We start from the raw sequence: 16,182 nt of genomic DNA on the forward strand, positions 1-16,182 counted from the left end.
GGCTGGAGTCCCAGCGAGGCCAGCGTGTGAGGAGAGGCCATCTCCGAGTGTGGGCCTGACCCTCGGGTTGCTGTGTAGACTGGGGTGGACCTGCAAGCACAGCTCGCTGAGGAGCGGAAAGCAGCACCAGGTGTGAGTCAGGCCGGGGTTTAGGTGACGAGGGCTGTCTCGGTTGCCCCCACACTGCCCCATAAGCCCTTTGGGGTGTTGAACAGGACGTTGACGTCCTGGTGAAGCAGCTGGGGCACGTAAGGGGGACTGTCGGGGTCTGTCCAAAAGATGTGCCCGCCTGAGTCGCTTCCCATGGAGGAGCACCTGAGTTTCCATCCCTTGGCTTAAAGCGTGTTTACTTATCTTTTTAAAACTTGGTGAAAGGCACTGGATTGTTCTTCTTATTGGCTAAAATGTGTGGATGTGGGCTGGGAAGACATTCACTGTCAAGTCTGAAAACAGAATGGGGGATGGTGACTCGGGGGAACCCTGCTCGCATTGGGTTAGATGTCTGCCCTCTGTCTGGCTCCATGTCTGTGGTTCCAGGGAGCGTTGGTGGCTTTGCCACTGTCATCCTGTGTGTGACGGACTGCCCCACTCAGCCGCGGGCGAGGGGCTTCCAATCTGGTTTGAAGTGAGCCTGTGAACCTGCTTTTCCTTTCCTTTTACATGGAGATGTGCACACCTGACATTTCTTCCTTTCATCTTACATAGTTGTGGATATAAAGGAGTCAACAGAAACAATTATTTTGAGTTTCTGAGAATAAAAGCTTTCAGAGGTAATTATTACCTCAGAGATTAATAAATAGTAATTTTATTATATAATATCTGTTATATAACAAATCCTAAACTATTAGGATTTAAGCTCTTTCAGCTGCATTCCCTCAAGTTGGAGAGCTTTAACTGCAGATTTTTAAAATTCTAGTACAAAGATCTCCTTGGAGGCCGTTGGCTCCTTGGCTTTCTTTCCTAGGTGTATTTGGGTACCAGGGACGAGCCTTCTGGTAAGGGAACCACATATGTTAGGGCAGATCCTGGAGGCTCTGTGAGTTTCTGGCCTGTTTGTTTCCTGGAGTGAAATCCCCCAGCCTGTGCCTGGCTCCTGCCAGGGCCTGAGGGGTACCCTGTGGTCAGCGGCAGGTGCAGGTGGGGCCGCGGGGTTTCCTCATGGGCTCTGCTTTGCTTCTCTGCTGGCTTGGCTTCATTCAGTAAAGCCGTTTTTTTCTGGCTCTTTGTTTTTTTTAAGGGTCCTTTAGTGGACTGTAATTGTTTGGGCAAAATCATGTGTTTTAAGTGAAGAAGATTTAAGATTTTATCCTTGTTCATTAACATGGAGGTGCTTCTGTTTTGTCTCAAACTGCTCATAAGATAAGCATTTAAGTAATTTTAAGAATTTGTTCTCTTCTTAGTTAGAACCTGGCTCGTTAGATGAAACCCAGATCGCTACTATATTAAGAGAAATACTGAAAGGACTTGATTATCTCCATTCAGAGAAGAAAATCCATAGAGATATTAAAGGTAAGAGCACGTCCGTTTTCCTGCCTTTGAGATACTGAAGGTGGAGGTGGGTGGCCACGGGGTTTCCTCTTGGGCTCCACTTTGCTTCTCTGCTGGTTTGGCTTCATTCAACAAAGCTGTTTTCTCTGGCTCTTTGTTTTTTTAAAGGTCCTTTAGTGGACTGTAATTGTTTGGGCAAAATCAAGTCTTGCCTGGGCTGGGCTGGCTCTGAGGGGGTCTGACGAAAAGTGTAGCTCTGGTGCCTGTTCTCGGGCTTGCCACCTGGCTGGGGACAAGAAGCGCACGTTCCTTGCGGCAGTGCACGGAGTCGTGAGTCCACGCCGTCTAGGGCGCCCTTGGCTTTCCTTTGCAGCGGCCAACGTCCTGCTGTCTGAGCACGGTGAGGTGAAGCTGGCGGACTTTGGCGTGGCTGGCCAGCTGACTGACACCCAGATCAAAAGGAACACCTTTGTGGGCACCCCGTTCTGGATGGCACCCGAGGTCATCAAGCAGTCGGCCTACGACTCCAAGGTGAGGGGAAGGCGAGGGCCGGTGCTGTGCCCCACTAGGTCTGGCCTCACTAGGTCTGTAGGGCTCCCACCTTTCGCTCTTGAACCTGGTGGCTTTTCTAAGTTGGAAGGAAGCTGGTACCTTGAGGTGGGTCATATGGATAGTTCTTCAGCCTTGGTTACAAACAGTTTTCTCCTCTGTCTCCTGCTGTATCGTTTAATACCCTTTGCTTATCCAGCCCACCATGGCTGAGGTTTTTAGCTCAGGCCATGTGTGTTTGGTGGGGGTGGGGACACAGGACAGAGGGGGCTGGGAGGAACGGAAGGGCTGCAGTGGCAGTGGTGAGGGGTGGCGGTGGCGAGGGCTGGAGGCGTGTCGGGCTGCGAAGGGGCTCCACCTGCTCTCTGGGCACAGCTGGGGGTTGATGTGCAAGTGTATGATTCTCTGCAGCCTTGAGAGAACTGTAGAGAAAGGGGCTCTCTCCCACAAGAGAAAGGGAGGGGTCCACAGAAATGAGAGAACAGAGAAAGAACGTGCTTCGAGTGACTGCTGCAGAGTCTTCCTATTATTCTTAATTCTCAGCATTCTCTTTCCCAGCGGGTCCTTGTCAACATGAGATGAAATCCTCACCCTTTCTTCCCACTGTTTTCACTTGTCCTATGTACGGTCTCCTACTTTTTCTCATATTCTTTTTCTCTGCTGCCCCTCCCGCTATGTGAACTCTGTGAGATGGGATGAAAAATCCTGGGACTTTGCCTCCCTGGGCTCCGATTTAACTTCAGTTCCCACAGTCTGCTCTTCTCAGGACCCTGCCTGCAGTTAACATGCCTCATGATCCACAGAGAATCGGCTTTCCTGGGCCCCAGATTTCTGAGCAAACAAATATTTAACTCAGATATGTATCTAGGCCAAACCTTGCTGCTTCTTTTAAATAGAAATCTTCCCGGTACTCAGTAGACTTCCCACATTGTTAAACATAGTACAGGAAGCACCAGGTGACTTTCTCTGCAGACCCAGGGTCACAGTTGCCAGCCACAGACTGTTAGTGTCTGGTTGGGTGTGGTGTCTCACACCTGTAATCCCAGCATTTGAGAGGCAGAGGCAGGCAGATTGCCTGAGCTGAGGAGTCACAACAAGTCTGGGCAACACGGCAAAACCCTGTCTCTACCAAAAAAAAAAAAAAAATACAAAAAATTAGCTGGATGTGGCAGCGTGCGCCTGTAGTCCCAGCTACTCAGGAGGCTAAGGCAAGAATTGCTTGAACCCAGGAGGCAAAGGTTATAGTGCGCCAAGGTCATGCTACTGCACTCTAGCCTGGGTGACAGAGTGAGACTCCGTCTCAAAAAAAAAAAAGTGTCCAGGTTGTAGCTCAGGATGTGGGCATACCTGGTTCCACCATGGGAGGAGTGAGCCCGACCGTCTCACTGTTGAGTGGTAGCAGTGGCCATGGCTTTTCTGAGCACTGTGGTGGCCTTGACAGCCACTGGCCGGTGAGTGACTAGTGGTTCCCCCCCACCGCCCCCCACATAGCAGACCTGGCTGGTCTTGCTTGTGTGTGTTGTGTGGGAGTGTCTCTGCCCTACGTGGGAGGGACACCGCCTTGGCTGCTGCTCATTTCTGCAGCCACCTTGGCTGTTGGCCCTTTTCCTGGGCTCATGTAATTTTAGGACTTGACCAGGAACTTACATGTTTAGTCCATGTTATTTATTTTAAACTGAGGCCCATTTATCGAAGTTCATCCGTGTAGATTTTGGTAAGGCTGAGACTAGAACCCATGTTTCTTAACTCATTGGATGACACCACCCTGATTATTCTCTTCTCACTCACTGTTGTAAATTAGCTGATCTACCATGTGACTGAGGACTCTGAGCTTAGATTTCCTTCCCTCCCTGCCTCCCTCCCTCCCTCCCTCTCTCCCCGCTCCACCCTCTTTCTCCCTCCCTCCCTCAATCCCTCTCTCCCTCCCCTTCCTCGTTCCTCCCCCTCCTTCCTTCTCTTTCTCTCTCCCTCTTTCATTACCGTATTTATTTCATATTGATTGTTTCATTCCTTTAGCCCATTCAGTGTAGACACATTTTTCTAGATTCCAGTAATACCGGAGTAGACAAGAACAAAAGTCTCTTCTCCTGTACATCTTAAATTCATATGGGGGAGACTGACGGTAACAAGGAAGAATTAACAGCACTTTAGGAGTAAGCGGGCCATGTTGTAGTCACCTTTTTCAGTGAGTTACCTGCCTTAGGTGAGAAATAGCCCTGGAGAGTGGCAGCCAGAAGGTGTGGGCCCCTCAGCATGAGACCATTTCAGAGTTGGGCCCTGGCGAGATGGCATTCTAGTTGCAACTCGAACTGAGAGATGTTTGAAAGAGTTCTGAAAGAATCAGTGCACAGCACTAATTGGTAAAACTCCAGAATAAATATAACAGAAGCTCTTTTAAAGATTTAAAACTTACTTGAAATTAAGAATAATGTGAACCTATAAGTCAAAGATGTTGCCTGGTACCAAGCAAAATGAATGAACAGAGATGATTACATATGTCAGAATCTTTTCAAGAGGACAAAAGGTGTATTACAAACATTAAACTTAAAAAGTTAAGTGCCTTCAAATAAGGAAAATCAAGCTGGTGTCATTCATTCACAAATTTGTACTGAGCAACCGTGCTGTGAATACAGCTGTGAGCAAGATGGCACACTCCCTCCTCTCCTGAGGTAGAGAGAAGAAACGGTAAATAAGCAGTTTCAGATCACGCAAGTGCCACGGAGAAAAGGAAACAGGCCATGTGAAGATCTGACATTTTCAGTTCCGCCATCACTGCTTGCTTGAGAACCTTTCTTCAAGAGCTGTCCTGTCTGCCTGAGCTGTCCCCACCCACTTTCCTCAGAGGGCAGGGCCTCCGTGGACGTTTGCTGGAGGCAGTGTTGCAACATCACACCTTGGCCAGCTGCCTTCTTCCAGCTCTTCAGCATCAGGAGGCTCTGGCCAGGTCTGGTGGCTCATGAGCGCCTGTAATCCCAGCACTTGGGGAGGCTGAGGCTGGGAATTTGAGACCAGCCTGGCTAACATGATGAAACCCCATTTCTACTAAAAATACTAAAGTTAGCCGGGCGTGGTGACACACGCCTGTAGTCCCAGCTACTCGGGAGGCTGAGACAGGAGAATCGCTTGAACCTAGGGGGCGGAGGTTGTAGTAAGATGAGATTGCATCACTGCACTCCAGCCTGGGCAGCAGAGCAAGACCCTGTCTCAAAAGAAAAGGAAAAAAAAAAAACCATCAGAAGGCTCTGATCTGATCAGTAGGTGTTGTAGTATTGTGGGGTGGATTAGAGAGAGTATGAAAAAATGTGTCACATTTTTGGTCAGTTTTTACCTTTACTCTGACTTGTGTCGGAAGTTAGTTGTTTCACTTGCTTAGATCATACCCAACAACTCTGAACTGGAAATCGTGAGCAACTCTTATGTTGATGTGAAATTGACTTTCTAGGTTTTTTGATCTGGGAGATGTGTGGTGAGGACCTGTGAAGGTCACATCTGTGTCTGAGTCTCAAAGTTATCAGAAGTGGGGTTTTAGGCTGGGCTTTAGGGCTGAGATTTCCCCTGCCCCACCCCTCCCGCCCAGGTGTGGCTCTGGACTGGCAGCTGTTGTGACAAGCAGGGCCTGACAAGGTTGCTCTTCCACCCTCCCCGTGTGTGGCCCTCCAGTGGCTGGCTTGCCTCCTGAGCATCCAGTGCTCCTCGGGGTGCACTGGAGGCCGTTCTGGTCTCGTGACTCACTCAGCTGCTTCCCAGCTTTCCCTCCATTCTCTCTTGCTTGACTCCTAGACAATTTCCCCCCTAGTCTGTGCACTGCAGGTAAGGAAAGACCTTCCCGTTATTGGAGACAGGATTCTGTATGGTAGTTAGGAAGGCATGTGCCCAAGTCACACCTAAGTTCACACGGTGATTCTCAAAGGAAGGGAGGGGTGGGAGAAGTGATAGACTTCACCTGCCTCACTAGCTTCTTCATCTCACTGAATTAAAGGGAATACACACCTCTGTTTCCTGTTTATGTTTAGAACCTGTTTGGGATCTTTTCGAGTGTTGTCACCTCCGGCACTACCTGTGTCCCCTTGTCTTGTCTGGGTTGCTCAGGTGTTGCTGAATGTGTTTGCATACAGAGGGCATCTTCTGTCAGTCTTAGTTCTTAACCTAAGCATGACATTACTAAGTCTTTATTGCCCACATGCCATAAGAACCTTCATGACGAATGTTTTAAGGGGATTTTGGGAAGTTAGGTTTGTTTGAAGGAGTCCCTATCCTTGGGACGTGGTGCCAAGGGAGATAACTCTGCTCACTGCCAAGAAGCCTCTGGTTTCGACACTAGAGAGAGGTCCTGGGCTGAAGAACTCGAATCTCCCTTTTTTCCTTGTAAGATTTTGATGATGGTATGTTAGCGAATGGATTGTGCTTGGTTTGCAGTCTAACCATGGTGGAAAGTAGAAATTGGTGATGCATTGATGGAGAAAAAAACATTGTTGAAGATGAGTGAAGGCATGGTGGGATTAGCTGACGAGCTGCCAGAAGCCAGACTGTCTAGTGCACTGTGCACCAGCCCTTCCTGTCACTGGGCACTGAGCCCACGGCCTCCCTGCTCCCGCATCCTGATCAAGAATTACCCACAGGCCTGGCTGGGAGGATGAGCCCTGAGGGTGAGGGAAGAAGGTGAAGCGGGAGGCAGCAGGCTTTATTTTCCCAGGTAGTAATGTTTGGTCAACCACGTGTTGCTCTTAGTGGTGATAAACATCACGTACGCCTCTAGAGACCACTTACAAGTGTGTTTCTAAAGATCGCATCTGCTTAAGTAATATGCTTATATTAAGTCACATTTTGTTTTGCCTAGTTACAACTGTGACTTAGGGTTATCCGTGGTTTTCTTCTTCCTCTTGATTATAAAGTTGATTGGTTTCTTTTAGAATTATTTTCCCTATTTAATTTAAAAACTGTCACTTAAATTGTATTGTATCTTTAGATTTGTAGCCAGTGCTCTTTATCTGACATGATACTGTGAAGATGGAGGATGCTGCTGGGTTGACTCCCACCTCTCCCAGTGTCGGGGAGAGTCCTGAACCATCAGTGACCAAGAGCTCAGGGGTCACTCAGGAGCGAGCCCCAGGAAGATCTGCTTGCAGTGAACATGTGCATTTGCAGCTTCTGACTGGAGTGTATGTTAGAAACCAGTGTTTGTTTTCTCTGTCAGCAGTGTCTTAATATCTCATTTCATATCTTTCCCAAATGGCCCAAAATGGGTCTCTCCTTTCACCTCATTTTAATTGCTTTGGAAGATGACTGCCCATTCCCCACATAACATTTACTTTAAAACTCAGACATGGGCCAGGCTTGGTGGCTCACGCCTAAAACCCCAGCACTTTGGGAGGCCCTGGTGGGAGGAGAGCTTGAGGCCAGGAGTTCAAGACCAGCCTGAGCAATAAAGCAAGACCTACCCCCACCCCTGACTCCTGCCTCTTCAAAGAATTAAAAAATTAGCTAGGCATGGTGGTGTGCCCTATAGTCCCAGCCAGCTATCCAGGAAGCTGAGGTGGGAGGATGGCTTGAGCCTACAAGGTCGAGGCTCCAGCCTGGGTGACAGAGTGAGTCTCCACCTCAAAAACAAAAGAAAACAAAACACCTCAGAGACAAGTTCTTAGTCTGCTGTCATTTTTCCTAGAAGCAGTAATAGATAAACTCAATAATATGTATGTATAAGTTTCCATATCAAGACATTGTTGAATACCATACTTCATTAAGTTAATGTGCCATAGCAACTTATTCTTCTGAGGTTGAACATAAGTAATGCTGCTGTTGAATATTTTGGGCATATACCATCTTCCAAATTTAAAATTTAGTATAGATGCCTAGAAGTGGAAGTAATTGGTTTTAACAAGTTTGGATATTTTTGTGGCTTTCGATGTGTTGTATGGCCACATTGCTTGCCATTGATTCAAGTGCCAGTCCAGGTTTCCAAATTAGTCATAGTTAGATGTCTGACAGGAGAACCAGCAGGCAGGAAGACCACGTGGGAGCCCCCCACAGAAGTCCTGGGGAGAAGAGATTGCTTTAGACTGATCCAAGTTAGGAGGCGTAGAGGGGACGCAGGGTGCTGAGAGCCCAGCAACCGTACATCCTGGGATGCGGCTGGATTTAGGAGGGTCCAAAGGGGGGTCCTAAGGAGCTGGGTGACCCTTGTGTTCCTGGCATGGCTGCCTGGAGGATGGCCCCCACTTTTGTTTTTTGATACAGGGTCTGACTCTGTCACCCAGGCTTACAGTATTGCTCACTGCAACGTCTGTCTCCCAGGTTCAAGTGATTCTCCTGCTTCAGCCTCCCAAGTAGCGGGGACTACAGGTGCAGGCCACCACACCTGGCTCATTTTTGTATTTTTAGTAGAGATTGTGTTTTGCCATGTTGGCCAGGCTGGTCTCAAACTCCTGGCCTCAAGTGATCCGCCTGCCTCAGCCTCTCAAAGTGGTGGGATTACAGGCATGAGCCACCGCGCCCTGGCCCCCATGTTTGTTCTTGATGGTGCTGTGCTGCTGCCCTCCTGGGAAGCCAGGCGAGCGCTGTGTGGGTTGCATTCAGATGGGGCTGGCAGGGTTTTCTCAGTGGACTTCCTGTGGCACACACTGGCTCGTGGAAGCAGGTGTTCACTCCTCCGTGCTGGCTGCTGCCTGCTTACTGTCTTTCCCTGAGCCTGAAAACTAGTCCTCGGGCCTATGAGTGAAATCAAGGCAAGCGCATTACCGACGTACTCTTCAATAGAGACCGGCCACTGCCGGGCCCTGCCAGTCACCGAGTGTGCTTAGCTGATTGAGAGATGCTTGGAGGTCTGGAGGAGCGTCCGTCAGAGATCAGGTTCAGTAGCACAGTAGGGTGACCATAGTTAATAATTTATTGTGTTTCAAATAGCCAGAAGAGAAGATTGGAATGATCCCAACACAAAGGAATGATCCATGTTTGAGGTGAGAGGTATCCCGGCTACCCAGATTTGATTGTGACACACTGTATACTCGTACCAGAATATCACATGTACTCCCAAAATTCGTAACTATTATGTGCCCTTAAAAATGAGAAGGCTCTGGATCTGTGTGGCCAGGAGACAGCATGCTTTGAAAACAGCAGGAACTGTAACGAAGTCTGAGATGCCTGGGAGGCAAACATGTGGAATCACACAAACTTGAGAGTCACCTGTTGGCCTGGAGAAGCGCTGCTGGGCATGGGTCATATTAGTCGCCTCTGTTCTTGCCTCTCCCCTCCTCCCTCCTTGTGCCTGCCCACTCCTGTCCTCCTGCTGTGGCCATGGTTCTCGGTGCTTGCCCACCTGTGTGCCCCCGTGCACCTGCCTCCCCCTCCTAGGGGCAAGAGCCAGGATCAGTTGCATTTCTGCTGGTTTTTAAGACGACGCAATGCAGACTAAAGCAAAGAGTCCAAGTTGTAGAGGGAAGGAAAACAGTATTACTTGTAGCATCAGCTCTTCTAGACTGACCCCTTCAGTATAGGATTTAGTAGAAAGAATTTAGAACAAGACTTGCCGGCAGCTTTTTGTCTTCACTGAGTAAAGGAAATAGAATATGCCATAGGCATCATTCCAATGGGCTCAGGGGCTTCCAGTAGGGATTTCTGGTACTCGCTAAGGTTGCAGGAACATGGCAAGTGTGTCCTCTGGAGAGTTGAAGCACCTTGCAGCCGCCCAATGATGCTTCAGCCTCTGCATTTCCTGATGAAGAGTGAGTGCAAGAGATGTCTTCACTTCTGCCTGAAGTTCTTGGGATAGTGATGGATTATAGTGCACAGTGAGAGCAGCAGGGAAGCTGTACCAGAGTAAGGCGTGTTCTCTACCCCGGTCCCCAAGTCATCTTCTGCCAGCCCATATAGGACTATATCCTGCCTCACTGTCAGCTTTGGTCCTGTGTGGGGATTGGTATCATCTGCTGTCAAAGTCTCAGCTGTCAAGTTCCTCTTAAGACTACCTGGCTCTTCTCATTTACTTGACATGTTCAAGGACTTCGTTCCTTCACCTAACTGCTTGGTTGGGCAGAAGGAGATGGGGCAGCTGGACTCGAGGTGCGCTGGTTGGGGCCACACAGTTTTCACAGACGTCTCCCATAGGACATTTGGCAGAAAATGCAGGCACTAGAGAAATACAGTAAATGACACCAGGAAGAAACCACTAGACAAATCCAGAACTTGGGACCAGTTTCAAGTTGATGGCACTGGGGAGAGGACTGTTGTAGGTTGAAACAGTCTGTTGTACCCCGTGGACTGTTTGGATCCTGATTCAGATAAACCAGCCATGGAATGACTGTTTTTGAACAGCGGAGAACATTTAATTATATAGGACATAAAGGAATTGGTGTTAATTTTAGGCATTGATAGGTAGTAAAAAGTCCTTACGTTGGCACACTGAAGTACTCAGAGGGGGGATGATGACAGAGTTATTTTAAAATACACTATGTGAACACACAGACACATGGACAAAGCCTGTGTGGGAAAATTAATAATCATGAAATTCTTGCAGTCAGTTTATGAGGATGCATTATATTACTATTTCTCAGTTCTTTGTATGTTTGAGCATTTTCATAATAAATTTTTTTTTTAAGTTCTGGGCCCCATGTAAGGCACCTGGCTCGGCTACCTTCTCTTCCACTCGCATTCTACAAATTAGGGAAACAAGTCTCAGAGGTTAGCCCTTTCATCCGATGTCTCTGGACTTTGACTGTAGAACTGGCATTTCAGCCCAGGTCTCTTGAGACCAAGGTACCTGCTCTTGACCTCAAAGCTGTGCCCTAAGTTCTAAGTACTGCTAGAGGGGGTGACCCACAAGCGTACTCCCTCTCCAGACTCCTCCTCTCTGCTCACCTCTCCTACTGGTCCTGCTGGCTTCAGGGATTCCACAGGAACGCCGAACGCATCCAGCAGGAGGTGTGTTAGGAGTGGCTTGATAAGCGGTCTTCGCGTAGAGGCAGAAAGCATTTGGCATGTTACACTTTCTCCTGTCATTGTCTCTTGAATTTATAGCGGGGACTTATGTTTTTAAATAGCAGTTAAAAATACCTTTCTCCAAACCTCAGAAGTATTGAGACATGTTACATTTTTCCCCTAAATACTGTTAATTGGAATTGATTCCTGCTTGGTGTTGGTAAAGATGCTTTTCTTGTTGCAGGCAGACATCTGGTCCCTGGGCATAACAGCTATTGAACTTGCAAGAGGGGAACCACCTCATTCCGAGCTGCACCCCATGAAAGTTTTATTCCTCATTCCAAAGAACAACCCACCAACGTTGGAAGGAAACTACAGTAAACCCCTCAAGGAGTTTGTGGAGGCCTGTTTGAATAAGGAGCCGAGCTTTGTAAGTTTCCTGGGGATCTGAACGTCCCTCCTTATGTGAGTCTTGACTTGGTTTAGATACATCCTGTTGGGATTTCTTTAATTACTTTTTTCAGCTGTCTTCATGGAATTACTCATTTTTCTTTTTCTATAAATAAGTATGATTGACCTCTTTGGTTTGCAAATACATTTTATAAGTATCAGCAATTTCCTTATTTTCCTTTAGATTTCTGCCATCTCATACTTCATTGAATCTGAAGAATATTCTCCTTAATATTAAATGTGGAATCATCAAAGTTTAATATTGATAGAGGATCAGGCCATAAACTGTTACACTGTTTTTAGGAATGGGAAAGTTTAGCCTGGAAATAAATGGCTAAATATGTCTTTAAAGTAAATGTTTTCAATTTCCAGGTGGCATGTGTTAGGAAACAAAAGATAAGAAAATACAAATACAACAAAGCCCCCCTCGTCGCTATCTCCGCCTCTTCCTGCCTGCTTCTCTTTTTAGGTTTAATAGACTCTGGCAGAGCCTTACAGCAGTAACGACTGCGTGGCTTTGCCTTGTTTTCTCTTTGAATTAGGACATTTCTTTGAAAGTTGTCGGTGTGTGTTGGTGTTGGATGCAGCACCATATGTCCTTGTTTTGAGTTTTCCAGCAGAGTTAGCTGAAGGCCAAGCTGAGTCCCACTTTTCCTAACTCTTAATTAAAAATGGGTGGTTACTTTTACAAGAGCACCATGGTTTTCTAATATGCCGGTTTTGGTAAAGGAATTAAGTGGGGAATGCAACATTTCTTTTTTTTTTTTTGAGATGGAGTCTCACTCTGTCACCAGGCTGGAGTGCAGTGGCGTGATCTTGGCTCACTGCAACCTCCGCCTCCTGGGTTCAGGGGATTCTCCTGCCTCAGCCTCCTGAGTAGCTGGGACTACAGGCACGCACCACCACACTCGGCTAATTTTTGTATTTTTAGTAGAGATGTGGTTTCACCATGTTGGCCAGGCCCAGGCTGGTCTTGATCTCCTGAACTCGTGATCCACTGCCTTGGCCTCCCAAAGTGCGGGGATTACAGGTGTGAGCCACTTTGCCCGGCCAGAATACAACATTTTCTAAGCACCTCTAAGGAGATGCAGCCAGAAACCACCACGCCAGTGATTGATCACCCCATCAGCGTCAGGTAGTGGTGAGGCTAGTCCCACGTGCCACGATGCTCTGCATTTTATTACATGATGATGTTTGTGGCAGCCATCATGCACCGGTGGAGATACAGCCGCTTGCAGGCATGCCTTCCCGTGCACAGCATGTGTCTAGTATGGGCTTATTCCCCAGCACACACCGCTCCACCCTGCAGCTACTGAGGAGCCGGCTGAGAGGCGAGAATATGAGCACCTCGGGGGTAGTTGGGATTTTACCCTCATATGGACAGGGAGGGAGAGTACCTGAGGTGATCAGGTTTCTCACGAGTTTGAATCTGAAAACATGCTTGACTCTTGTAATCAAGCTTTCGTAGTCTGGAGTGAGTGGGAACTTGGTTTGACTCGGTGTTTGGGTGTTCCTTCTGTCTGTTCCAATTTGGACCATGCTGGTTTCCTTGGGAAGCACATTCCCTTTCACTGTCGCCATCTTCAAGGCAGGTAGCTGGCCAGGTGTTTTGCTTGCAGTGACCGTGCTGAGCTCAGGGCATGGGTGAAGTCCTCAGCCCAATAACAAGGGAAGGGAGGACCTGGGAAACAGCCTTTCTCAACTGGGACAGTGGGTGATGAAGAGCACCCAGTTATTCTTTCAACAGACAGGAAAAAGGGCATCTGCTGGCTCCCTTTTTCTTTGAGATAATTCCAAATGGACATTTCTATTGTGTGTCTGGATGTGGTCAGACATTAATATAGAAAGTTAACAAAGCGACCAGGCACGGTGGCTCACGCCTGCAATCCCAGGACATTGAGAGTCGGAGGCAGGTGGATCACCTGAGGTCAGGAGTTTGAGACTAGCCTGGCCAACATGGTGAAACCCCATCTCTACTAAAAATAGAAAAAATTCTGTAGGTGTAGTGGCACATTCCTGTAGTCCCAGCTACTCAGGAGGCTGAAGCAGAATCGCTTAAACCTGTGAGGCAGAAGTTGCAGTGAGCCGAGATCTCACCACTGCACTCCAGCCTGGACAACAGAGCAAGACTCTGTCTCAAAAAAAAAAAAAAAAAAAGTTAAAGCGACACAGAACACGTATTTTGTCAGCATTTGTCATAAAGTATTTTATAAATTAGGAGATAAGCCCTCAAGAATAATCCCCGTGAGTTCTGTGCAGAGTTTTCTGTGGAAGTGCATTTATCTGGGGGAGGTTCTTGTGCTTTCATTGGATGGCTGCCTGTAGACTATTAAGGACCTCCTTGGAAACTCAGTGCCATGCCCACCACAGCACCCGGAGTCCAGGCGTAGGTCCTGAGACTCTCGTCTTGGGGTGAGTCACAGTGAGAAGGGCTGTGGAGTGGAGTCCGGTCATCAGGTGTTGGTGTGCGGGCTGATGTTTTGAGGCTGAAGTCTCTCCTTTCGGGGGGATGGAGAGCTTCGTCTCATACTTGGGTTGTTGTGTGCGTTTCTCCAGAGACCCACTGCTAGGGAGTTACTGAAGCACAAGTTTATCCTACGCAATGCAAAGAAAACTTCCTACTTGACCGAGCTCATCGACAGGTACAAGAGATGGAAGGCCGAGCAGAGCCATGACGACTCAAGCTCTGAGGATTCTGACGCGTAAGTGGCCCCTGGGTGGCCCAAGCGTGGTGTGGGATGGAGCCGCTGGTCCTTGTCACTTGTTTGGTGTGCATTTCGTTTCTTGTTGAGTGTTTTTCAGGTAATCCAGTTTGGTGGCGATTGTTGTGTTAGACACAGCATGGGCCTGTTTGGGCATCATTTAGCCTCTTGATGTTGTCGGTGGAGTTTCTGCCAGTGAACTTTGTTAGAGCTGTGCGTAGGGATCTGGACCTGGCTGTTTCACTCTGTTCTGTTTTGTTTGTTTTCCATTACACTTCCTGTTCTTAAAATCCTGATGAGGTGAAACTGTGTCACATGAATACCTGAAAGGCTAGAAATGCTTGTTTTTGTGATTCCCTGTTGAGTCTGGTAGAAGCTCTGTACCAGGAAGTGACTTACTGAGAACTGCTGTGAAGTTCGGCATCTAGGAATTCCCTTGGCTTCAGAGGCAAAGTGGGGCTGCAGCCATTTGTGTGGGGAAGGCTGGGGAGGCAGTCGGGCCAGGGATGTGTCAGGAAGTGGGAGCCTGGGAACTCATCTGTTCTGCACGCCTTGGCAGGAATAAGGTTGGTCCACAGTGCAGTTCCATGCTCCAGGTCAGTTGAATGAGGGTTTCTGGGGATGAAACCCTAAGTGGTTTTTCACGGTTTCTAGGTGATGCCAGTTTAAAGCCAAGGTTGAGACCACTGACCTTGGGAGTTCTTGAGGTGCTGCCATTGGGAGCTTGCAGGGGTAGCCACAGGGATGACAAGACAAAGAGACTGGAGAGAGGTTTGGAGAGCCAGGACAAGGCGGCGGGTTTGGGTCAAGGAGGGAGGCCGGTGTCCAGGCTTGGGCAGCGTGGCCGCAGGCGTTGTGACATGAGGTGCAGGAAGCTGGGTGTGGGTGGACCGTGTGTGTGAGTCTGAGTTGTCCAGGAAGAGATGTCCAATGTGAAGTGGCATGGAGGTGTGGAGTTCAGGTGAGACAGCTGGGCAGGTGAGGCAGGCTTAGGGGTCACCGTTCTGTGGAGGTCAGTGGAGCCGAGAGAGCAAAGGGTATCAGTTGGGGTGTGTGGGAGAGTCAGGCCGGCCCCTAGGGAAGCTGGTATGAGGGTGAGGCTCCACCTGTGAGTGAGAGGGGACAGGTGTGGCAAGGGGCGGGAGGAGGTGCAGGCTCAGTGGGGCAAAGGGATCATTGCCTGTGAGGCCCACTCGGGATAGGGAGTGACCAGCACATCATCATCTTATGATGGGCCAGGGAGTGTGCAGAGGGACATGAGTGGGCTTTGGAGTGAGTGGAGGGTACCAAATGGAGGCAGCGAGTGTGGATCCCAGAACCCGGGCTGAGAGACGGCTATGGTGAGGCAGGACGGGACGTAGGGACGCCTGCCTGCATGGTGAGAGGAGGAGTCCAGCAGAGAGAAACTGATGTCCCAGAGAGGGGCTCCCAGGGAGGTGGGGGAGGTGTCCTCTAGGAGGAAGAGGAAGAGGCGGAGGAGAAGGAGGGTGGGCATGCACACAGTGGCACGCAGGGGGGTGTGGGAACCACCTTCCGATGGTCTCTTCTCTGTGAGGGAGGCAGGGGCGTCTTTGGAAAATCCCAGAAGGACCGGGCAAGGATGTGATGGGTGGGGACTTGGGGTTAGTGGGTGTGGATTCGGCGGTCCCCGAGTCCTCAGAGCAGGTGTGCAAGCACTGACGGGATTTCCCTGCATTTCTGTGTTAAGGGAAACAGATGGCCAAGCTGCAGGGGGCAGTGATTCTGGGGACTGGATCTTCACAATCCGAGAAAAAGATCCCAAGAATCTCGAGAACGGAGCTCTTCAGCCGTCGGACTTAGATGGAAACAAGGTACGTCTGCTCCCTCCAGAATGTTCACACTGACCTCAGTTCACAGGGTTTTGCAGGCACTTGTGTGTGAATCTTGCTGTGGGTGCGGGTGGGGTCCTTTGTGGCAGCTGTTTTTTGTTGCTAGAGGATGGACAGATCAGGAGCTTCAGTTCTGTCTGATGATCCAGGTGCTTACACTGGGGAGTCTGGCCTCTGGTCTGTTTTGTGCCGCTCCATTCTGCTCCCTGCAGCCCTGCTGTCATGGGGTCTGG

At 48.9% G+C, this 16,182-nt stretch overlaps 1 protein-coding gene across 7 annotated transcripts in view; it reads left to right on the forward strand.

The window, feature by feature from the left end:
- STK24 (serine/threonine kinase 24) overlaps nt 1-16,182 on the forward strand; it is a 130,593-nt gene that overhangs the window by 106,725 nt on the left and 7,686 nt on the right. For all 7 annotated transcript variants that reach the window (XM_012458639.2, XM_012458638.1, XM_064362216.1 and 4 more), the window contains 5 exons: nt 1,401-1,509; nt 1,862-2,019; nt 11,192-11,377; nt 13,954-14,099; nt 15,808-15,931. In XM_012458639.2, the coding sequence (XP_012314062.1) occupies nt 1,401-1,509; nt 1,862-2,019; nt 11,192-11,377; nt 13,954-14,099; nt 15,808-15,931 (723 nt within the window). The remainder of the gene's footprint in view (nt 1-1,400; nt 1,510-1,861; nt 2,020-11,191; nt 11,378-13,953; nt 14,100-15,807; nt 15,932-16,182) is intronic.

Source organism: Aotus nancymaae, unplaced genomic scaffold (genome assembly GCF_030222135.1).
Source record: "Aotus nancymaae isolate 86718 unplaced genomic scaffold, 86718_ANA_hifiasm-v0.15.2.pri h1tg000048l, whole genome shotgun sequence".
Taxonomy (NCBI): Eukaryota; Metazoa; Chordata; class Mammalia; order Primates; family Aotidae; genus Aotus; species Aotus nancymaae.